The 23,760-nt window shown below is 51.9% G+C and overlaps 2 protein-coding genes across 2 annotated transcripts; one reads left to right on the forward strand and one right to left on the reverse strand.

Moving 5' to 3' along the window:
* Window positions 1-1,458: 1,458 nt before the first annotated feature.
* SRARP (steroid receptor associated and regulated protein) lies at window positions 1,459-12,670 on the forward strand. The gene is made up of 3 exons (XM_042996347.1): window positions 1,459-2,081; window positions 9,463-9,980; window positions 11,832-12,670. The coding sequence occupies exons 2-3, from the start codon at window positions 9,899-9,901 to the stop codon at window positions 12,257-12,259; spliced, it is 510 nt and encodes a 169-aa protein (XP_042852281.1). The 5' UTR covers window positions 1,459-2,081; window positions 9,463-9,898; the 3' UTR covers window positions 12,260-12,670.
* Window positions 12,671-19,738: 7,068 nt separating this feature from the next.
* Window positions 19,739-23,760, reverse strand: HSPB7 (heat shock protein family B (small) member 7). The gene is made up of 3 exons (XM_007083781.3): window positions 23,476-23,760; window positions 22,772-22,905; window positions 19,739-21,499 (listed from the first exon to the last, which is right to left on the reverse strand). Exons 1-3 carry the CDS (start codon window positions 23,669-23,671, stop codon window positions 21,320-21,322), a joined length of 510 nt encoding a protein of 169 aa, XP_007083843.1. The 5' UTR covers window positions 23,672-23,760; the 3' UTR covers window positions 19,739-21,319.

Below are 23,760 nucleotides of genomic sequence, written 5' to 3' on the forward strand. Positions count from 1 at the left end.
CTACCTGCCCAGAAGTTCTGTATTACACAGTACTTCGGCACTTAGAATTGTCCTCATTGTAACCCTTCCTTGGTTTTCTGTTCCAAACATAACAGTAACAGCTTCTCCGCGTTCAGCGCTTACTGTGTGCCAGGCACTGTTAGGCGCTTTACGCGCATGATCTCAAGTCTTCTCACTAACCGTGGGGTTAGGCTTTTTTCTCCCCCTTTTGAAGAAGAGAAAACGGAGGCCCAGGAAGGTTGAACGAATTGCCCATTGTCACGTATCTTACAAGTGGTGGAGCAGAGATGTGAACCAGTTGTGTGGCTCCAAAGCAGCAGATCCCCATTTATGTTTTTTCTACCTTGTGAGCCAATCATTTCCCCGTTCTCTATTTAGGGCAGAGCCAGGATTAGCCCGGGTGTGAATGAGGGTGCTAGAAACAAAAAAAAAGTGTCTGCAGACGTGAACAGTCCTTCTCTGGCCTCTTTCCAACTTTTCAGCACCTCTAGGCCGTTGACTTCTCTATTTCCTCACAGTTCGCGGGCTCTCTCCTTTCTTCACTTCTGATCCTGTTGATTTCCCATGAATGTTAACCACACTCTTGTCACCATCCTGAACTCCTTTGCTCCCTTGTCTTTTTGTCGTATGGGTTTTGATGAGGTTTCGGGGTGATGGTGGGGTGGTCCGGAGCCAACAGCCAAGAAAGAATTCTTGAAGACATCTTTGGTGCAAAAAGGTGATTTTATTAAAACACGGGGACTGGACCCGTGGGCAGGAAGAGTTGCACCGGGGTCCTGACGGGTAACTCATTATATACCCTCAGGTTGGTGGGGGGGGGGGGGGGGGGGGGGCGGTCAGGGATAGAGTGAGTCCCTAAGGTATTTTTGTAAGCAAGTTTTCCGGGACCTTGAGGGGCTAGCTGTTGCTAGGGAAATGCCATTTATTACCATTTAATAAAACCTTAGTCATGAGACCCTTCAGATGTATATCAGGGGGCCATAAGCTTGGAGTAGGATTGCCAGCATGTATCTTGGAGCAGTTGAGATAAAGGAAGTAGACTTACAGGATCCTCAAGGTTGGGATGATGTTAAGATTCTCTTTTGCCCCTAGCAAAGTGTCATCGAGGCAGCTGGGATCCTAGAGGGAGGTCACTGTGCTTGTTTCAAGGACTTGTCAGTGGGCTATAGGCCTATTAAATTAGGAATTTGATTTTTCACTTGCCTTAGTTTCCCACGTCACCATGACAAGCACTTGAACTGCTTTCCTTTGTTTTGGGGTAGCCAGGAGTGTCCCAGAAACATCACACATGTTCAACCGGGGTGGGCGTGGGGGGTACTGTTAGCCTGTACTTTGCCCTCAGCTTGCCCCACACTCCCTCATCAGGTTTGGTGAGCTTTCCAACCCTCAGTAAATCCAGCTGCTCCTTTTCTCTTTGATTGCACCCACAGCCAAGCACAGCTGGAGGAAGTACCCAAAGGGACAGACTGTTACCTACAAATTCATGATGGCTAGCCTGAAAAGGAGCTTCAGCAAACATGGGTCAGCCAAGTCACCACTCCTCCCTTCACAACAACTAGGAAAACTAAAAGGACTCAGTAGCAGGTTGACTTCACTCTTTCTTTTAAAGAAAATCATAGCAAATCTGATAGGACCCCTTGTGCTCCCAGTATGAAGGACACAGATCTACCTCTGTGTCCATCTGTGTTGGGTATCGTCCACCCACTCCTTCCAGAATCGAAAAAGTTCAAATACCATTTCCCACACTCAGTTGCAGTTAGAATTCCAGATACAGATGAGTTCTGCAAGTTGGTAAGAACTGTCCTACCGATGTTAGCTCATTGCGGCTGGCAAGCAAGGTCATGCACACATGAGGGTCTTCAACAGTGCATGGTGGCCAGTCCCCAGCTCCGCTAGTGTTCAGAAGCCATCTGTGAGATGGTGACAGCCAAACTCAGCATTCCAGCGCCTGGGAACCAGCTTCTAGTCCCAAATCTAGATCCGTGGATTCCTGCTGGTGATCTGTTGAATGCAATAATCTCAGTGGTGGCTTCTTGATTCCTCATTTTCCTGACTGTGGCAGAAGTAAAAGCGTCTGACTGGTGAGTTCCATGGTGTTCTGAGAGCCATTACTAGGGGACCGGTCTAGAGACCATTCTTTCAGCCCCTCCAATAATGTTATAAACACTTAATTTTCTGTATTGAATCCCTTTTAGGTTAAAGGAAGACTAGAGACAGCATGAGGGATCCTTGTAGTGATGGAAATGTTGGGCACCTTGACTGTATCCATGTAAATATCCTGGTCAAGATAGTGTTCTATAGTTTTGCAAGATGTTAGCGTGGGGGTAACTGGGTAAAGGAGGAGGTGGTGGCATTGCTCTGTATTGTTTCTTAAGATTGCATGTGAGGGGCGCCTGAGTGGCTCAGTCGGTTGAGCGGCCGACTTTGGCTCAGGTCACGATCTCACACTCCGTGAGTTCAAGCCCCGCGTCGGGCTCTGTGCTGACAGCTCGGAGCCCGGAGCCTGTTTCAGATTCTGTGTCTCCCTCTCTCTGACCCTTCCCCGTTCATGCTCTGTCTCTTTCTGTCTCAAAAAAAAAAAAAAAAAAAAAAAAAAAAAAAAAAAAAAAATTGCATGTGAACCTACATTCTTTTTTTTTTTTTTTTTTTTTCAAAATAAAAAGTTTAAAGAGAAAGCCCAGCAAGGTTTCTATTTCTGCAGGAAACTGATCCCCAAGGGGTCAGGGCATTAGATTTGAAGGTGATGCAAATCTAGCCTATTTTGTGCAGGGAAAAAAATAGTTACATAAGTTATCACTTATCACAATACGTATTGTTGCCTGGGGGAAAGTGCCTAATAAAGACACGCTTTGGTAGATGGAGTAGTTACTGCAATTGAACATTATGGGGAAAATGAGGATAATGAGGACTAGTGGGTAGGTTGGCTATTCACAATTTCACTGAAGACTTTCAAAAAAAAAATTAGGGTTTAAATTCTCAGCTCAAGACAGGACCAGAGAAGCAAGGGCCATTCGTGACTACTCTAAAAATTTGATCTCCTCTCTTGTAGCTACAGGGCTTATGCAACCAAAAATTCGAGCTGATCCTGTAGGTTGCTGAATTGTAACATAATTGCAATAAAGTTGTATTCACAGCCTGGCCAAGTGCATTGAATGGGAACAAGTGGCAGTTAGGAGTCAAAATAGGGGTGTTTGGGTGGATACAGATGACTAAATGCCCCGCCTCTCCAAATTCGAAATTCAATGAAACTCTTTTGCAGAGAGATGCAGCCCCTTCCTCCCATTGAATGAGACTAACCCTGCTTTCCCTGGGAAGCACGTACTGACCTTATCTGAGGAAGTTATTTTACAAAGAGAGGCTGATTCCTCTCCGAGATCACCATCCTTTATTTGTCCTCAGATCTGAGTCCAGTCCAGAGTGCCCCAGGGAACAAGCACATGGTCTGGCCAGAGAGGTGATGAAAGAGAGAAAGAAAGAAAGAAAGAAAGAGCAAACCTTAGCTAATAAATGAGCCGAAACCTAGAGACTGTCCATGAAATTTAGACATGCTAAGTCAGGGAGGAAGGAACATAGCATTAGATTTGGCCAAATTTATAAATATAAGTGCACATTGCAGACTTTTGAGTTTTACTGTCCCAGCCCTAACAGCTGAGAATGGTTCTAACGGCACCGTTGGTTGGTTGATTGAGATCTCGACCCAACCGTGGTCTTTATTAAGTGAAGCTGAGATGCCAGAAACTCCTTAGAATAATATCCAAGAAGGGATCAAAACATTTGGGCCACGGGGCTGAGAGCAGGAGCTAAGTATACATTTGTTGATGGAATGAGTGAAGGCTTGTGACTTGCCTGGTTCCTCATTAGGGATAATTGTTTAGTCTATTAATAACTAAGGGACTCCCTCCACCCGGGGCTTCCCCCTCCACTGTCCCCTCCCTTTAGCTATCCAAGGGACACACAGGGCTCTTCGCCATCTCTGGAGTCTCCAACCAAAACCCCATCCGCTCCCTACCCTAATGTCCTCCCAAAGCTCAGTAATTGTTTACATGTGGGCCATTTCCCCACGAGGAGAACCTCAGTGGTTGACCAACACTTGTGGCTGTAAACTCGAAGGGTTGTAGAGAAACTGACAAATGTCTGTTTATACAATTTAGTTGATCAGTTTGATTACACACAGGTTGAAAATCACAAGTTAAATAACCGTATATTAATTTGTAAGCGCAATGAGTTTTTTTCTCTGCTTATTTGTCATGAAGCAGTTTTCTTAACACTTCACGGGCATCCTTGGCATACATCCTTGACACACACGTTTTAATTCATCTCCATTTTGGAAATATTACAAAGTACTAGATAAAATAAGGGTATCCAGCTGACTCAGTTGGTGGAGCACGTGACCCTTAATCTCAGCATCATGAGTTTGAGGCCCATGTTAGGTGTACAGCTTACTTTAAAAGGAAAAGAAAAGGGGCACCTGGGTGGCTCAGTCGGTTGAGCGTCCGACTTCAGCTCAGGTCACTATCTCGCGGTCGGAGAGTTCAAGCCCGCGTTGGGCTCTGGGCTGATGGCTCAGAGCCTGGAGCCTGCTTCCGATTCTGTGTCTCCCTCTCTCTCTGCCCCTCCCCCGTTCATGCTCTGTCTTTCTCTGTCTCAAAAATAAATAAACGTTAAAAAAAATTTTTTTTTAAAGTTTAAAAAAAAATAAAAAGAAAAGGAAAAAACAATAAAGTACTAGGTAAAATAATAAAATAAAATAATAGATCTAGAAAAAATATTATTTTCTATATGCCCATCATCCAGATTCAACAGTTATTTTGCTACAGGTACCTAATATATCCTTCCTTTCCTTTTTCTTTCTTTTTTTAATCTCTGAAGTCTAATCTCTAGGGGTGCCCGGGTGGCTCAGTCGTTTAAATGTCCGACTCTTGATTTCAGCTCAAGTCATGATCTCATGGTTGGTGAGTTCAAGCCCCGTGACAGGCTCCACACTCAGAGCCTGCTTGGGATTCTCTCTCTCCCCGCCCCCTCTTGGCCCCTCTCTTCCTCTCTCTCTTTCTCTAAATAAATAAAATAAGATAAAGCAAACCCAGATATGTCATTCTATCCTTATATAGTTCAGTGTGCAACTTTTTTTTTTCAGTGCTTATTTATTTTTGAGAGAGAGAAAGAGAGAGAGAGAGAGAGACAGAGCACGAGCAGGGGAGGGGCAGAGAGAGAGGGAGACACAGAATCGGAAGCAGGCTCCGGGCCCCGAGCTGTCAGCACACAGCTCGACGCAGGACTCGAACCCATGAACCTCGAGATCATGACCTGAGTGGAAGTCAGACACTTAATGGACTGAGCCACCCAGGCGCCCCTCAGTGTGCAACTCTTAAAAAATCATCTTACAGTTCCACAATGTAACATTAAAAGAGGAAGAGGAAGGAGGAGGAGGAGGAGGAGGAGGAGGAGAAGAAAATTCTTTGGAAGCACGTCCCGTAGAAAGTCCCACATTCTGGATTTCTCCATTTGCTTCCTTGTGCTGTCATCTGACTACCTCTTCTCTCCTCCTATTTCCTGTAAATTAGCTACAGAGGCCTGAGTAGATTTGGATACGACATTTTTAATAAGAACATGTCCCTAGGTGCTGCTGAGTGCTTCTCTTGAGTCCCATCAGAGACCCCTTCAGTGGTGCTAAGACCACTGGCAGGTTTCGATGACAGCAGCTGGATTCCTTCTTTGGAAAGTTCCCCATCGACCTCCCATGTAACAGTTTCTTCGTTCGAGTCAATGATTTCATTAGAGGTCGTAAAATGATGCATTTCTGATGTTATCATTCTTTTCCACATTTACTAGCTGGATTGTTTTCAAGTTATTTATTTATTTAAGTAACTTCTACCCCCAATGTGGGGCTTAAACTCCTGAACTCAGGAACCGAGACCAAGAGTCACGTGCTCTTTCCTACTGAGCCACCCAGGTGCCCTAGCTGGAATTCTTGTGTAAACAAGAACTTTTCCCTCATCAACTAGGGCCAAAGTTACCTGGAAATATAGTTCATTCGGTGGGGTGCCTGGGTGGCTCAGTCGTTTAGGCGTCCAACTTTGGCTCAGGTCATGATCTTATGGTTCATGAGTTCGAGCCCTGTGTCGGGCTGACAGCTCAGAGCCTGGATCCTGCTTCGGATTCTGTCTCCTTCTCTCTCGTTCCCCACCTGCTTGCCCTCTGTCTCTCTCTCAAAAATAAAGAATAAAAAATATATATATAGTTCATTCGGAGAAGTAGGATAGAGCTCGTGTCCTTTTAAAAGAAATAATAACTTTATTGAGATTTAATTCATATACCATACAATTCACCTTCTGCAAGCGTATACTTCAGTGGTTTTTAGTATATTCACAGACTCATGCAACCATCACCACTAATTTCAGAACATTTTCATCACCCCAAAAAGAAACCCTTACACCCATTAGCAATCACTCTCCCCCGCCCCAGCTCCTTGGCAACCACTAATCTACTTTGTGTTGATGACCTTGCCTATTTAGAACATTTGATATAAATGGAATCAGACAACATGTAGTTTCTTTCAAGTAGTTTTCAAGCTTCATCCCTGCGGTGGCAGGTATCATCACTTCACTCTTTTTTTATAGTCAAATAATACTGTGTTGGGGCACCTGGGGGGCTCTGTCGGTTAAGTGCCCAGCTCTTGGTTTCAGCTCAGGTCATGATCTTGCGGTCGGTCGGTAGTGGGTTTGAGGCCCTCATCAGGGCTCACTGGAATTCTCTCACCCTTTCTCTCTGCTCCTCCCTCTCCCTCCCTCTCTCAAAAGAAAGAAATAAACTTTATTTTTTTTTTATTTTTTTTTTTTTAATTTTTTTTAATGTTTATTTACTTTTGAGAGAGAGAGAGAGAGAGAGAGGAAGGGCCAGAGAGAGAGGGAGACACAGAATCCGAAACAGGCTCCAGGCTCTGAGGTGTCAGCCCAGAGCCTGATGCGGGGCTCGAACTCATGAACCGCGAGATCATGACCTGAGCCAAAGTCAGACGCTTAATCGACTGAGCCACCCAGGCGCCCCAAGAAATAAACTTTAAAATAATGATAATAATAATAAATATTGTGTCGTATGAATATACCACATGTGGTTTATCCATTCATCAGTTGATGGACATTTGAGCTGTTTCCTTCTATTGTATATATTCTTACTTTTGCTGTTATAAATACTACTACTCTAAACATTTGCATACAAGTTTTTGTTTGGACATATGTTTTCACACTGCCAAATGGTTTTCTAAAATGACTACACCATTGGGGCGCCTGGGTGGCTCATTTGGATAAACTGGAAATAGATTCCAGTCACTGTTCTGGTTCTTGGCCTTTGGAATTGCCCTCGTGAAAGAGAGCAAGAAAGGTGTCTTTTGTTATGTTAACAAAGTGACTTTTGGAAAGCCCCTAGGTCACTTAAGGGTGCGCCTGGTTGCCAGGGGAACCAACAAAGTGATTAGAGTTGGAACTTCCAGCCCCACCCAGTGATCTCAGGAAGGGGAGAGGGGCTGGAGGCTGAGTTCAGTCACTAATGGCCAATGATTTAATCAATGACACCACTGTAACAATGCTCAAAAAAAACAAAACAAAACAAACAAAAACCCCCAAAACCCAAAAAACCCAAAAGGACAGGGTTCAGGGAGCTTTGGGGCTGGTGAACATATGGAGGAGATTCTGGGAAGAGTGGGGCACTCAGTTTTCCACGCCCCGTTTTCCATGCCCCGCCTGTGCATTTCCTCCAGCTGGCTTCACCTGAGTTGTATCTTTTTATAATAAACTGGTAATCTAGTAAATAAAATGTTTCTCTGACTTCTGTGTGCAGCTCTAGCAAATAAATCCAACCCAAGGAGGGGGTTGTGGGAACCTCTGATCTATAAATCAGGAGCACAGATGGCAACGTGGAATTGCAATTGGCTTGAGCAGCGGGGGAAATTGGCAGTCACGTGGGACTGAGCTCTTAACCTGGGGGATCTGACGCTCTGTCCAGCAAGGTGGCGTCAGAATTGAGTTAATTGGTGGCGTGGGGGAAAAACCCACATACATCAGAACTGATGTTAAAAGTGGAATACCCTTAATCACAAATGCAGAGTCCTTTTTGCTGTGCCAGCACACATGATCGCAGGTTCCGGGGACTAAGGCATGGGACCATTATTCTTACACCATACAGAGTTACTTGTGATGTATAGAAGTGATACTGTTTCCATTTAATGTAGCAATACTAATTTTCTTTTTAAAGTAGATTTCCAGTAAATGAGCAAACAAACAGAAACAGACTCATAAATACAGAGAACAAACTGGTGCTTGTCAGAGGGGTGGATGTGGGGGAATTAGCAAAATAGGTGAAGGGGATTAAGAGTTACAAACTTCCAGTTATAAAACAGGGCTGCCTGGCTGGCTCAGTCGGTAGAGCCTGCTACTCTTGATCTCAGGGTTGTGAATTTGAGCCCCGCATTGGGTGTAGAGATTACTTAAAAAGTCAATTAAAAAAAATTATTTATGGGGCGCCTGGGTGGCTCAGTCGGTTAGGCGTCCTCGGGCTCTGGGCTGACAGCTCGGAGCCTGGAGCCTGCTTGGGATTCTGTGTCTCCCTCTCTCTCTGACCCTCCCCCACTCACACTCTGTCTCTGTCTGTCTCTCTCTCTCAAGAATAAACATTAAAAAAAATTTTTTTTTATTAATTTATTTAAGTAATCTCTACACCGAACATGGGGCTCGAACTCACGACCCTGAGATCAAGAATCACACATTCTTCGGACTGAGGCAGCCAGGCACCTCTAAAAAATAAAATCTTTAATTAAAAAAAAAAGGGAAGTACAAAAAACGATGAAAAGTATAGCATAGGGAACGTAGTTGATAATACGGTAATAGTTTTGTACGGTGACAGATGGACAGATGGTAAGCACACTTACCGTGGCGAGCATTTCTTCTTATCCGCAAATGCCAAATCACTGTGTCACAAATCTGAAACTTATATAATATTTTATGTCGGGGCGCCTGGGTGGCTCAGTCAGTTAAGTGTCCGAGTTCGGCTCAGGTCACGATCTCGCGGTTTGTGAGTTTGAGTCCCGCGTCGTCGGGCTCTGTGCTGACAGCTCAGAGCCTGGAGCCTGCTTCAGATTCTGTGTCTCCCTCTCTGTCTGTCCCTCCGCAGCCTCAAAAATAAACATTAAATATATATATATCTTGTAGGTTAACTATGCTTCCCTCGAAAAATAATAAAGTATATATATATATATATATTTTTTTTTTTTTTTCAGTAACAACAGCTGATTTAAAGGATGCTGTGGACTGAATGTGTCCTCCCGAAATTCATATTTTGAAACCTAATCCCGGTGTGATGGTATTAGGAGGTGGAGCCTTTGGGAGGTGATTAGATCACGAGGAGGAAGCCCTCAGGGTAGGATTAGTGTCCTGATAAAAGAGACCCCAGAGAGTACTTGTGTCTTTTCAGCCACCTGAAGACACCGTGGGGAAGACAGCCATCTACGAACCAGTGCGTCCTCATCAAACACGGAATCTGTGGACATCTTGATTTTGGGCTTCCCAGCCTCTAAGATCGAGAGAAATCCATGTTTCTTGTTTAACGCCGGACAGGCTAAGACAAAGGACGTGTGGGAAGCGGCTGGAGTTGAAAGACAGAAGTGTCTGTTTGGTAGAAAAGGCCAGCCTCCCAGCGACCCAACAGCAGTTCTGTTGACATAACCCTGTTGATCAAAGCGATCCCCTAGCTGCCCCAGGCCAGTTCCTGTGGCTCTTGGTGGAACTCACTCTGCAGATCCGGATCCGGATCCGGTAAATATAAAAGCTCTGGTCCTTGGGTGGGGAGCCTCATCCTGGAAGAGGCCGCCGAGAAGTGCTCTGCCATCCAGGCCCTGTGGAAAGCGGCAATGACCCCCTCGGAAGACCCCAGCGACCCAAAGGCCAGCCCCAAGGTCACGGGCCTGGAGACGGACGTGGAGACCAGTTCAGGTAAGAGATGGCGGAGGGGCGTCAGCACTTCCCAAAGACCAGCCAAGGGGGCCTGGGGAGGGCAGATAGGCTCCCCAGAGCCGCCAGGATTCTCAAGCCGTGGGTGGGCTTCATTTGTTTCCTGTGTCAGCAAAGCTACCAGAACGTAAGCTTCCTTCTGAGCCTGTGTCGTGATGAAGGGCATACGGTTGAGAGAATGGATTTATTTGCTGTTTCGGTAGCTCCAAAGTTAATTGTTTAAGAGTACAGGCTTTAGGGGCGCCTGGGTGGCTCAGTCGGCTAAGCGTCCGACTTCGGCTCAGGTCATGATCTCGCGGTTTGTGGGTTCAAGCCCCACGTCGGGCTCTGTGCTGACAGCTCGGAGCCTGGAGCCCGCTTCGGATTCTGTCTCCCTCTCTCTCTCTCTGCCCCTCCCCCACTTGTGCTATGTCTCTGTCTCTCAAAAATAATTAATTGAAAAAATAATTAAAAAAAAAAACCAAGGAGTACAGGCTTTGGATTCACAGAGAGCTGCTCTGGTACTTTCTTCGTTGATGAGTGGGCAGGTTGGCTCAGGGCTTATCCTGGACCTGGGTGGGAAGGGTACCAAAGAAAGATGGCAGGAATTCCTTTCCAGGCCCGACAGCACAGGTGCTCCTGGTGTGCTCTGAGGCTAAGGACAAGGTTGTGTTGGGAGGGGAGGACCAGCATTTGCACAAACTGGAGTCTCAGTTTTCCTCGTCTGCAAAAGGTGACAGGACCTTCCTCCTGTTTGAGGACCTCATTACTTGAACAGTGTGGTCTGTGGACCAGCAGCACCGGCATCCCCTGGGAGCCTGTTAAAAACTCAGAACCTGGGGGGCTGGGTGGCTCAGTCTGTTGAGCATCCGACTCTTAATGTCTGCTCAGGTCTTGATCTCATGGTTCGTGAGTGAGTTCGAGTCCTGCGTCAGGCTCTTCCCTGACAGCTTGGAGCCTGTTTGGGATTCTCTGTCTCCCTCTGGCTCTGCCCCGTCCCTGCTGTCTCCGTCTCTCTCTCTCTCAAAAATCTTCCCTGCTGTCTCTCTCTCTCTCCCTCAAAAATAACTAAATATAGGCACTTGGGTGGCTGAGTCGGTTAAGCGTCCAACATCAACTCAGGTCATGATCTTGCAGTTCGAGAGTTCGAGCCCCGCGTCGGGCTCCGCGCTGACAGCTCAGAGCCTGGAGCCTGCTTTGGATTCTGTGTCTCCTTCTCTCTCTGCCCCTCCCCTGCTCTCTCGCTCTCAAAATAAATAAATAAATAAATAAATAAACATTGACAAAATTTTAAAAAAAGAAAAAGAAATGTTTTTTAATGCAGAACCTCACTCCTCCCCCTCCCCCAGTGTATCAGAGTCTGTTACCAGGAGCCCTGATGCAATGGACTCCTGCTCCAGCCACTCAGATGGCTGATATGGGGAAAGCCAGGATTTAAACTCAGGTCTCCCTGGGGGCAGGAATCCATGCTTTTAGACCCCATTCTCTTCCCGTCTTTGTGTGTCAGCCAACCTTTCGAGGGAAGGGTTGTTAAACCCTTGGGAAGGGAAGGGAAGGGAAGGGGAGGGGAAGTTAAACCCTTTAAGGGAAGGGAAGGGAAGGGAAGGGAAGGGAAGAGGAAGTTAAACCCTTTAAGGGAAGGGAAGGGAAGGGAAGGGAAGGGAAGGGAAGGGGAAGTTAAACCCTTTAAGGGAAGGGAAGGGAAGGGAAGGGAAGGGAAGGGAAAGGAAGGGAAAGGGGAAGGGGAAGGGGAAGTTAAACCCTTTAAGGGAGGGCACCAGGGAACGAAAACCATGAATGGAAACCACACTCCACTGTGCTAACACGGACCTTTGGTCTTTTCCCTCCTTCTAGGTGGGAAGCCGGGCTGCCATCAGAAGGCCATCCCCCCCGCTCACCTGACTTTTGTCATCGACTGTGCTCGTGGCAGACAGATCTCCCTGATAGCACCCCCAGTGCTGCCCCGAGCCCCTGGTCCTAATCTAGGAACCGTCACCCCGCCAATGAAGACTTATATCTTGTTCTGTGGAGAAAACCAGCCCCACCTGACTCAGGAGGCCCCCCTGGGTAGGGGACGCCTTGCCCAGGCCAGGGGGGCCGTGCCACCCTGCAGAGGGACTGGGGCCCCAGATTCCTCCCCAGTCAGTCCACTGGTCCCGCAGGAGGCTCCTGAAGCCAAGGGAAACCCCTTGAAGTCTGTGCCCTCGAGGTCTTCAGCTTGGGGAACTGTCATAGGCTCGCTCAAAGCCCTCTCCTCCTGTGTCTGTGGGCAGGCAGATTAATTGGTAGAGCCTGGCCATGAAGGAGGGGGTTGGCACACCAGGCTCGAGCTCGGGGACTGCAATTCCCAGAACCCAACCCCCCTTCCCCAGCCAAGCAGAAGTCATTTGTGCCTGAGCCAAGGAAAGGCATTGGATCCACAAAGGACATCTGAAACAGCCACCAAGTACACACTCAAGGGTATCCACCTTCCCCCTTCCTATCTTTGCGAGCCTTTCAGCGGAAGCAAGATCAGGCACCTGCACGTGGAAAGAGACCAGACCATTCATACAGCAAATTCTAACGGAGCGGCTTCCACGTCAGGCTCTGCAAAGCACTGGGGAAGATGCCACAGCTTTCTTGGAGCTCCTCCTCCGGGTGGGGGAGAGGGAAAGGGCTAAATATGTAACCAAATAAAGATGATTTTGAATAGTGATGAACTAATGACTATGTAGGAAGGGAAATGGGGTGCTGGGATGGGAAGCCGTTGGGGCAAAAAAGCTTTTCTGACACCGTGAGTGGCAAAGTGTGATCTAAAAGATGAGAAGGGGGGCGCCTGGGTGGCGCAGTCGGTTAAGCGTCCGACTTCAACTCAGGTCACGATCTCGCGGTCCGTGAGTTCGAGCCCCGCGTCAGGCTCTGGGCTGATGGCTCGGAGCCTGGAGCCTGTTTCCGATTCTGTGTCTCCCTCTCTCTCTGCCCCTCCCCCGTTCATGCTCTGTCTCTCTCTGTCCCAAAAATAAATAAAAAACGTTGAAAAAAAAATTAAAAAAAATAAAATAAAAGATGAGAAGGAGGGGCGCCTGGGTGGCTCAGTCAGTTAAGCGTTTGGCTTCAGCTCAGGTCGGGATCTCGCACTCTGCGAGTTCGAGCCCCGCGTCGGGCTCTGTGCTGACAGCTCAGAGCCTGCAGCCTGCTTCACATTCTGTGTCTCCCTCTCTCTATGCCCCTCCTCCACTCATGATCTGTCTCTACCTCTCAAAAGTAATTTAAGTAAAAGATGAGAAAGCCAGCACTGTGAAAATCCACACTCCCCAGGGCCACCTGGCTGGCATCTGATCCCAGGGCCGGCCAGAGCGGGGTCAGGATGCCCCAGTGCGACAGGCAAGTCACTCTCGTGCAAGTCTGTAGGTCACCGGGAGGCATGGATACCAGGTGGGGGAAATTCCCAGGCAATCCAAAATGGGAAATAAGGGAAACTGCTTCTCAAGAGGGGGCAGAAGGTGCTCAGAAAGGTGACGGGGTATCATGTCTGAACAGATACAAATAGGAGCGGTTACTTACTCAGCAGCTACTGCGACCAGCCTCATGTGCCCCTTGGGATACAAGGGACCAGGTGGTCCCCGCCTCCCAGGGCAGTCGTGTTACCCCGCAGGAAGTGGGGTCACTGGAGTGCGTGTGAGGGTGTAAGAGGCACAGCGTTGTGTGAAATGCTGAATCAACTCATCCGAGGAAGCGTGGCTCAAGGCTTTCTGATTAAGATCGCTGAATGTCCATTTAGATATTCAATGGCTATTTTATCGGTTTCCTACAAACATGTGTTGGCCATTTGCTCCAGGCCAGGGAAGCGGCCTCCTTGCAGGGCCAGTGTGAGGCAGCACAGATTAGGGAGGTGAGGTCCAAAGAGCTGAGGGGTGTAGTGAGGCCCCACAGACTGGTGTAGTTGGAATTAGCACCCAGGCAAGCCCGGGTTGCTCCTAACCAGAGGGCTGATGGCCTCTCGTCGCAGCAGAATCCCTCCTAGGCAGAGGGGATCCAGAGAGAACAGACATAACTCAGTCCTCCAGAAGCTCACAGCCTGGTGGGAAGCCAGGAAAGGAAGTGACTATTACTATTACTGTTAGCTTCTGATAAGTGCAACAGTAAGGGTATACTTAAGGGTATACAGGGTATACAGGTATATGTATACAGGATAATGCTGGGTATACAGGATAATGTATCCTGTATACATTAAGGGTATACAGGATAATGCTGGGGCTGGAGGAGGGTGACCAGTCCATTCTGGGGAGAGGAGATCAGGGAGGGCTTCCTGCAGGAAGTGATATCTAGACTAAGATTTGACCAGTGGAGTGAACCACACAAAGGCAAGGGAGCCAGGATGGGGAGTGTTCCAGGAAAAGGGACCAGAGTCATTCAGTCTAGCTAGGGCATTCATTCATTCAGTGCCCGGCTCTGGGCTAGACCCCTCACTGGAGCAGTGATAGGACAGACAGGGCCCCCTCTAAAGGAGCTTCTTCTCCAGTCGGGACAGACGACGTGTGCATATGTACACAAAACAGTTGCCAGAGAAGTGGCAGGGACCACATCGCGCGATGCCTTGTAGGCCACGATGAGGTCTTTAGATTTTATTCTGAGGTAGGTTCCATTGGAAACTGTGAGCAGTGACGGGCCCAGACCCACCTTTAAAAAAAAAGGTTCCTCTAGGGCCAGTAGAGCATGCGACTGTTCTTTTTTTTTTTTTTTTTTAAGTTTATTTATGTAAGTAATTTCTACAACCATCCTGGGGCTTGAATTCAGGACCCTGGGATCAAGAGTCACACACTCTTCTGACTGAGCCACCTAGGTGCCCTGGGAATGCAACTCTTGATCTCAGGGTCGTGAGTTCAAGCCCCGTGTTGGGTGTTGGGTGTTGCATTTACTTAAAAAAAAAAAAAAAAAAAGTTTCTCTAGCTTTTGTGCTGGGACCAGAAGGTAGGGAAGCTTTGGAGGCTGTGCCCTAATCCAGGCAAAGGGAGGTGACGACTTAGACTAGAGAGGTGGTGACAGAGTAATGTGGATGACATCTACCCTTCCTCTCTCCTCCCCTGGTTGAGAATCACTGAATTAGAAGAGCCCAAAGAAATGGCTGCAAAGGAGGAGTTTGAGGCCCTCAAGGGAGAGGGTGGGCCTGTGGCTGCACATCCTACTTTGGAACAGCAGGTGTCGCCCTATCACCAGACTCGAGGGCACCCCATAGGTTCCGGGCCAAGGACAGTTGGAACCTGTAGGGCATGGGGCACCTCGTGGGGCCCATGGTTTCAGAAGCCAAACCTTCATTCTAACCAACACCCGCTTGGTCTCGATGACTATATGGGTATACCTACTTTAAGTTTATTTATTTTTTAGTAATCTCTACACTCAACGTGGGGCTCGAACTCACAACCCTGAGATCAAGAGTCTCAAGTTCTTCTGACTGAGCCAGCCAGGAGCCCCGTGACTGTGTATATTTTTATACGTATCACACATCACCCCTGGGAGAGGTGAGTATGACTTTTATTGCCATTTTACAGATGCAGAAAGAGGCAGAGCCCAAATCCAAACCCCAGGGAGTGTGACCATAAGCCACAGCATCATGACCCTGAGCCATGCGGCTAGGCACTGCGTTCACATCCGTTCCAGCAGCAAACGGTTTTACGAGGACCCAGCCTGGGGCCTGGCAGTGTGCAGGGAGTGTGTGGGGCTGAGCAGGTGAGCAGGGCCCTCACTGAGGTGGAACACACAGGTGAAGGAGAGCAGCTCAGTTAGTCTCGCCACCCACAATCCTGCGCGGCATTATCCCATTTTACAGATGAGGAAACTGAGGCTCAGGTAGGTTAAGCAACTGGCCCGAGGTCACACAGCTAGCAAGTGGCAGAGCCAGGGTTGAAATTAAGGTATTTGACCTCAGAGCTCTGCCTACCAACCACGCTGTAGGAGCTTAGCGAAATTCTGTTGAGGGAATGAATAAATGAAAGACTATTGAACCAATGAGTGAGTTAAAGTGTGAGTAAATGCATGTGTTTCCAGGTTGGTGGCCATGCTTAGGCACTGCGTCCCCAGTGCCTTCAAGTGTCAGTATATAACAGGGGGTGGTCAAGAACTGTGTGAGAAGGGGACGCCTGGGGGGCTCAATCAGTTGAGCGTCCAACTCTTGATGTCGTGGGTTCGAGCCCCGTATTGGGCTCCGTGCTGGTAGTGTAGAGCCTGCTTGTGGATTTTCTCTCTTTCCTTTTTTTTTTTTTTTAAATTTTTTTTTAACGTTTATTTATTTTTGAGACAGAGAGAGACAGAGCATGAACGGGGGAGGGGCAGAGAGAGAGGGAGACACAGAATCGGAAGCAGGCTCCAGGCTCTGAGCCATCAGCCCAGAGCCCGACGCGGGGCTCGAACTCACAGAACGTGAGATCGTGACCTGAGCTGAAGTTGGACGCTTAACCGACTGAGCCACCCAGGCGCCCCGGATTTTCTCTCTTTCTATCTCTCTGCCCCTATCCCACTCATGCTTGGTCTCTCTCTCTCTCTCTCTCTCAAAATAAATAAAATAAACTTAAAAAAAAATGTGTGAGAAGGAGGGGACAGAGAGTGGAAGGAAGATGCAGATTTGCAGTCCTGCCTCCCCCCTCTGGGGCTCCCTAGGGCCAGCAGCCCTGTCTAGTAGCCCCCAGACTTCCATGAAAGATTGTCTCTGGGTCTGGGCCTTGGAAGGCCTCAGAGCTGGGGACTGGCCCAGCTGGCTGGTGACAGTGAGCCGCAGGCCAGCTGTGGGGTAGCCCAGCTGTGTTGACTGTAAACAATTTGCCTCCCCTGCCCAGAGGCTCCTGCCTTGACCACCAGTCCTGCTGGTACTCAAGTCACCACCCACTCAGGACCTTCTGTTATCTCAGGGCAAAGCCAGGTGGGCGGAGCCTTGGTTTTTGTTATTCGGCAAACAAGCACAATTTTAACAAGAGTTTACCATTTACTAAGCTAATACAAAAACACCATCTCTCTCTGGTACATCCTAGCAGCCCCTGGAAGGGTGGTGCCTGATCTTTGCTTATGGGATGAGGAAACTAAGGCTTCCAGAGGCTTCTCTCTGCCATCTCCACCCCCAGGACCCAGACAGGGAGCATTTTAGCTCTGCCCTTACCTGCTTTTCATGGACAGAAGGCTGCAGCAATCCGGCAACTCCTCTGAACCCCCTGCCTGAGTCTCGATCTCCACGGAGCCACAGTGTGGGTGAAGCTGAGGAGGTCGGGATCCAAACCTAAACGCAATAACGGTAGCATTTTCAGTGTGTGGCACCCGTGAGCTACAGCCAGCCACCACACACGAGTCCCGGGTCCCTTACATGCATTACAAAACAACCTTAGCGGGGCGCCTGGGTGGCTCGGTTGGTTTCAACTCTTGGTTGCAGCTCAGGTCACGATCTCCTGGTTCTGAGATCGAGCCCCATGTGGCCTCTGCCGTTAGCTCTCAGCCTGCTTGGGATCCTCTCTCTCTCCCTCTCTGTCTGTCCCTCTCCCACTCATGTTCACTCTCTCTCTCCCTTTCTCTCTCTCTCTCAAAATAAATAGACTAAAAAAAAAAAATTAAAAGAAAAAAACCTCTGGCAAGTAGATTCTATGAGCACCATTTACAGATCGGGCAACTGAGGCACAGAGAGACTATGTGACTCCTCCAGGGTCACACAGGTCAGAAGCAGCAGAGTCAAGATTTGAACCCAGGTGAGGTAGCTCCAGTCTGTGACCGACCCTCCACTATTTACTGAGGCTCGTTAGCTTTTTCAAACACCCAACAAACGCGCGCTTAGCCCCTTTCCCATGCCAGGGTTGGGAGCAAGAGGGCAGAGTGAGACATCTTCTGCCTTTGTAGAGCTAGGATCGCAAGCAGATTGGGGAGGGGGGAGGGGGGGGCGGGGTGTACAATGTGGGAGGTGGGAGTTGTCTCTGGGCCCGGGAGAAAGGTGGCCATGGCATGAAGGGGTTGGTCTGGAAGAGATGCCCTCGCCGGAGGGTCTGGAGGTCTGGGTCTTTATCTCACCTCGGCCACTGACTTGTGTGTGACCCTGGGGCGAGGCGCTGGGCCTCCCTGGGCCTGGGTTCCCCACCACACCAAGAGGACTGTGGAGTGACTCCCTAAGGGCACAGGGCTGGCCAAGCAAGTGGGTCTGCCTTCACCCTTGGCCAGTTTGAACACGAAGTCTGGGCCTCAGGTTCTTTGGGTTCTGTCTGTGCCCCTGAACTGGTAGCTCTAGAAGGCTTTCTGGAGGAGGCGGCTTTGAGCCTAAAAGTGAGGGAAACTTCTAGGTCCTTGGCACCCTTGGGGGTCCCCGGCACCTGGGCTTCTCACAGGTCTCCGGCCCCAGGAGGCTGTATCTTTTCCACTCCCCCTGCCCTCCTGCACAGGCCCACTCCAAAAACTATAGATGTACAACTTTGCCTTTCCGGTGCAAGATGCCAGAATAGGGGCGGGGGAGCTGACTTGCCCCTCCCCCTCGGGTGTAGACAAGGATTCAAATCTCAGCCAAGTCACTTCCAAGCTGGCGACCTTGGGCCAGCTGCTTGACCTCTCCGAACCTCCTTGGTACCTACTTTTCAGGATCCTTGCAAGGATGAGCAGCATGCTGGGCACACACTAGGCACTCAGTGAATGGGGCTGCTAAAATTATCCCTCACGGGGTGGGGGTGGGGCGCAGGGCCCGCAGCCAGGCCTATATTTAGCCTGGAAAGGGTGGGGGGCGGAGGAGACAAAGCGCTGTGGCCAGCCCAGGCGCCCAGGGGGCGGAGCCCATGAAAGAGGGCCCCGCTGTCCCCATCTCCCCACCCTCCTCTCCCACAGGGTCACCTTGGTCGGAGGGCTCTCTCAGACAGCCTCTGCTCTGTCCCCGGCAAAATCTTCAGCTCCGGAACCTCGGTCGGGGGCGGGGGGATGGTTCTGGGGCCCGGGTTGGGGGGGGGGATGGTATTCGGCCCCCCTGGCCGCTTCTGGAGAAACTTCTCCTTTTCTCAGCCCGGGCTGCCAGCGGCCCAGCCCCCAGCCCCCACCCCCTTCGCGCGACCCTGGGAGGGGCATCGCTGGGGTCGGGAAGCCAAGGTGAGCGTGACCCTGGGTAGGGGTCGAGGGAGACTGGGAAGCTGGCCCGGCTCCACCCCCAACCCCCGCGCTGCTGAGTTTCGGGGCTGCAAATAGCCCAGTGGAATCAGTGAGTCACGGAGGCTGGAAATACCGCGCCCCCTCTCCTTCTCCCCTCCTCCGGCCCGCAGCCAGCCGGAGCTGCACCGGAGACTGCCTGGCACTCGGGTTTCAGTAGCGCCTGCTGGTGTTGGGGGTGGGGTGGGGTCCCTCCGGAGAGCACGCAGACTCCCCGAACCAGCCAGCCCTCCAGCCAGGTTCCAGCCCTGCTCTGCCCCTGGCTCTGCGTGACCCCGAGCCCAGTCACTCAGCCAGTCTGGTCCTCAGAGCCCATGTGACACCAGATGGGCTTCAAGAGGGCAGGTGACACAGTGCAGCTGGCCCACCCTCGGTGTCCCTGTGCCTGGGACAGTGCTCGGCATGTAGCAGCAGGGGCTGGCGGTTGGGAGAGAAAGCACCGCAAGGTTTTTCAGGGCAATAATTCTGGGATTCCCGCTCAGGTGGGTCTGGGAGCTGAGGGAGGAGACCACAGGCCACCCACATTTCTGTGAGGTCCTGGAAGTTTACTTGAGGTGCCACCCCTGCCCCCAAATCTCAAGGAAGTCAGATCTGTCTATCCTGGGGTTTCTCCCCCTGGCTGCCTCCAGCCCCCACCCAAGTTTGAGAATTTCAGGCAGGTGATCTCCGGAAGTCTGTGATTCTGTGGTTTATTGTGTGTGCAGGGTACAATGCTGGGGTCCTCCCATGCCCCCTCCCACCCCCCAGCCATCCCTTAAGGGCCCCAGAATGGCAGGGTCACGTCAGAGGCCATCCTATAGAACACCGACCCAAGAGGTGCAGAAGTCAGAAGCTGGCCCCGCCTCTCGCCCCAGGGGGCCTCAACTACTGTGAACCACCCCCTTTCCCCCCACCCCTGCATCTGTAGGTTGGAGACTGAGCCAGTGTCACTGCAGGTGTCTGGGGCTCCTCAGCATGAAGGCTGATTGGGGGTCCCTGCCCTGGACTGGAGACTAGGAGGGAACTGGGCTGGGGGCTCTTCCCATGGTCTGGGCCCTCTCTCCCAACAGGAAGATGTGGGGCAGGGGGACATAGGCCATAAGGGACAAAATGAGGGGAACTACTCCCCAGTGCACAGAGGGGTTGGGGGTGGGGCCGTTTGAGAGCAGCTTTCACAGCCTGGGTTCAAATCCAACCTTTAATGAGTAAGGTGGGCATTCAACCACTCGGAGACTCAGTTTCCCCATTGATAAAAATGGAGATTGAAAAATCTGATTTTAGAATGTTCTGCATTCAGCCTCAACCAATGGTCGTGCTCAGTATTTGAAGGACAGGACAATAGGCGTGTGTGTGGTATGTACACACACCAAGCCTTATAGATTCATTGATTGAAGAAGGGGCAGGGTTGTGGGGGAGGTGACTGGCCGCGGGGGAAGGTTGGCAAGAAGCCGGGGTCCAACCTTGAAGACCCAAGGCCCCATCCATGTTCTCTCTCTCACCTCATCTGGGGGACCTGTCTGCGGAAGCAGCCCCGGGAGCCCAGGTCTCCAGGTGGGAGGAGGGACCAGCCCCACCCCTCTGCCCGGCCTCGCCTGAGGGCACAGCAGGTAACGGAGGGCAGAAGTGTTGCAATTTCATAGTGAACCCTCTGTATCGGAAAAACCCCATCTATGTACAGACGTTGTGTGGCCCTGCCCTGGCACAGCTGGTGGGTGGGGACACCGGGGAGCAGGGAGCCTGGCAGCTGGTTTGGGGCTCGGGGAGTGGCAGAGAAGAGGGTTCCCGCCACGGCCGGGGATCAGCACCTCCGCTAATATCTGCCTCTTCCTCGCCCGCTCCCCTTGGCCAAGGGGGTCCCAGGTCCCTGTCCCCCCGCAGGGACTCCATAGATCAAAGGAGTTGTCCATCTGTCTGTCCTGCAGATTATTTGCCTAGTGCTCCTGCCTGTCCCAGACCCCTTCCCCAAAGTGGGTTCTTTGGGGTCTCCCTTTCCAATCTCAATCCCTTTATTCTGGATTAAGGGAAAGAGGCCACATCTGGAATCTGGAGGCCACAGGTGAGGCAGAAGGCCTCAGTTGCGGGGGGCGGGGTTGACCCACCCGGGGTCTGATGGTGTCAGGGCCTGGAACTTGAGCTGAGATGTTCTGCAAGCTGTCATGAGAGGTGAGGAAAATGTCTCTGGCAGGCCAGTGGGGGAGAAGGGGGGAGTGGGGGGGACAGGAAAGGGGAGGCCCTCAGATTTTTATCTCTGTCCGGAAGGTCTGCTGGACGTGCTCCGTGTGTGGGTGACGCCGGGCCCGGATGGTGAGGCTGCCGTCTTCCCTCAGGGCTGAGGTCACGGAAGTGGGGTCCACGTCCTCGGGCAGCTGGCACTTGTGAGCGAAGGTGTTCATGACTGTGCCGTCGGCTGCCAGCTAGGGGAGGGGTGATGGGTCAGGGCCGGATGCCCCCAGCCCCATCCTGCTCACATCAAGTCTTCCTCCTCTCACCCCAGCCAGGCCCCGACATGCCAAGGGGTTCTACCCTCGGGAGCAGAGGGGCTGGCCCGGGTGGTGGTGGCTGAGGGCTGTATGCAGGGCCAGCCTCAGAGCTGCTCGGAGGCCTTCCAGTGTTTCCCAGGGGGAGGCAAGGGGCTTGGCGGGGGGGGGGGGGGCAGCTCAGAGAGGGAGCTCGGTGGCAGAATCCAGAGCCCCCGGGGGACAAAGAGAAGACAGCACACAGCAGGGCCGTGCCCTCTGGGATGCCCAGACGCACTGGGCGTCCGGGGCCTGGGCTGGGCCGGCAGCCCCGCCCCCACGACTCGGCCGGCACATCGTGTCCAGAGGAGGCTGGGGCGGCTGAGTCACTGGCGGGGGTTACAGGGCTGGCACGTGCTGCCCTCTGGTCCTGGTGCCCACAGTCCTCAGCTTCCCTGGCAGAGGTGCCAGGGCATGTAGCCTCCCCTGCTCGGGAGAGGAAGCTAGGCCGTGGGGGATCTGGAGGCAGCCTGGCAGGCCCTCTCTGATGGGCAGTCGTGACTGGGGCCCTGTGGGTGGGGGTGGGGAGGGTGCAGTGCTCCTGTGCAGGCCGGGCCACACCCTCCACTGGGGTCTCAGCCTCCTGGGAGCTGGGACTCAGAGACCCTAGTGACCCAGTGACCCTGAGGCCCATGGGTGGAGGGAGTGTGGGGTGGGTCCGGCGTGTGTCTGACCCTGAACTGCAGGGCCTCTGGCCAGCCTTGGGCCCAGGTCAAGGATCCCAGGAGGATGGGGGCTGAACCACCGGGTAGGGGAGGGAATGTCACGTGGGGGAGCTCCTCCCTGCCAGCTTCCCAGGTGAGCCCCCTACCTACCCATATGCCTGCCAGGAAAGCTGTCCCCACTCAGCCACTATGTCCATCCTCTGGGCCCCCCTCAACTCACCTCCTCAGGTGCCGCCTCCCTGCATCCCTCCACCCTCTCCCATTCCCCTGTGGCTCCCTCAGCTGCCCTTGGCTCCTAAAGAAAGGACCTCAGAGTCTTGGGGCAGGGAGAGGCAGAGGCTGGGGTCCGTCCCGTGGCCTACAAGTAATAAAAGCAAGGTCTCTAGTTTGTTCTGGGGGGGTTCGGGGGAGGGGCACTGGACAAGATCTGGGGTCCCAGCATGGAGTATGGGGTACAGAGGGTACAGACGTGGAGCCGGGGTCCAGACAGGGTGGGCAGGCTCACCTTCTCAGCCCGCACCTCGATGTGGTTGTTGGAGGTGGTGACAATGATGTCTTCAGGTGAGAAGTCACTCACATCCACTGCAAACTCATAGGCGTCCCCGAGGGTCTTGATGTTGCCCGGCCCCCCGGAACGGGCTGTGGAGGAGGCTGCTGTGAGCTGAGCACCGGGCAGACCTGCGTCTAGAACCCGGGTCTCTGGCTCTTCTTGGGGAAAGGGGCAGGCCCCCAGGCCTCGCCTCCCGCTCAGCTGTTGTTTCCAACCCCCCAGCCCACCTGTCCTCACCTCTCGCAGCCCACCTTCTCCGTGGTGGGGCCAGGCCTCACCCAGCACAGGTGGGAGGACTATGTGTATGTGACCGTGTCTGTGGCAGCCCCCCCGCCCCCCCCCACCCAGGCCTGAAGGCTGGGGGATGCCTCCCACCCCTCAACCCTGTCCTGCCCCCTACATCTCCAGCGAGGACCTGGCCACGGGCCATGTGTGGCCATCGGCATCATAGCTGACCCCTGGGGCCACAACTCTTCCTTGGAGACCAGCCTGTTCTCCTGGCCACATCTGTCCCTGGCCACATCTGTCCTGGTGGCCACACGTGGCTATGGTTGTACAGCACCTGTTCTTGGCAGCTCGGCAGCCGTCTCCAGAGGTGGCCAGGAGCAGGTGTCCCCTACCTGTGCATCGCCCCTCCCCTCAAAGCCCTGACAACTTGCCTGGGAAGGCCCGGGGCTCTGAGTGGGGCCTCATGAAGCTGCCAAAATCCTCGGAAAACATGCTCAAGGCTTTCTCCATGGGCGGGTCCTGGGCTGGGAGGGCACGGGAGGCTGAGGAGGATGAGGATGAGGAGGACGAGGAGGAGGAATGGAAGCTTCTCTCCGCTCTGAAAGTGGAGGAGGTCCTGTGGCTCATCCACGGCGGGCGGCCGGGCCCTGGCCAGGCGGGCAGGGGGACAGCAGAGGGTGTGGGCTCTGGGGGAGCGTGCTGGGCCCTGATTGCCG

Source organism: Panthera tigris, chromosome C1 (genome assembly GCF_018350195.1).
Source record: "Panthera tigris isolate Pti1 chromosome C1, P.tigris_Pti1_mat1.1, whole genome shotgun sequence".
NCBI classification, from domain to species: Eukaryota; Metazoa; Chordata; class Mammalia; order Carnivora; family Felidae; genus Panthera; species Panthera tigris.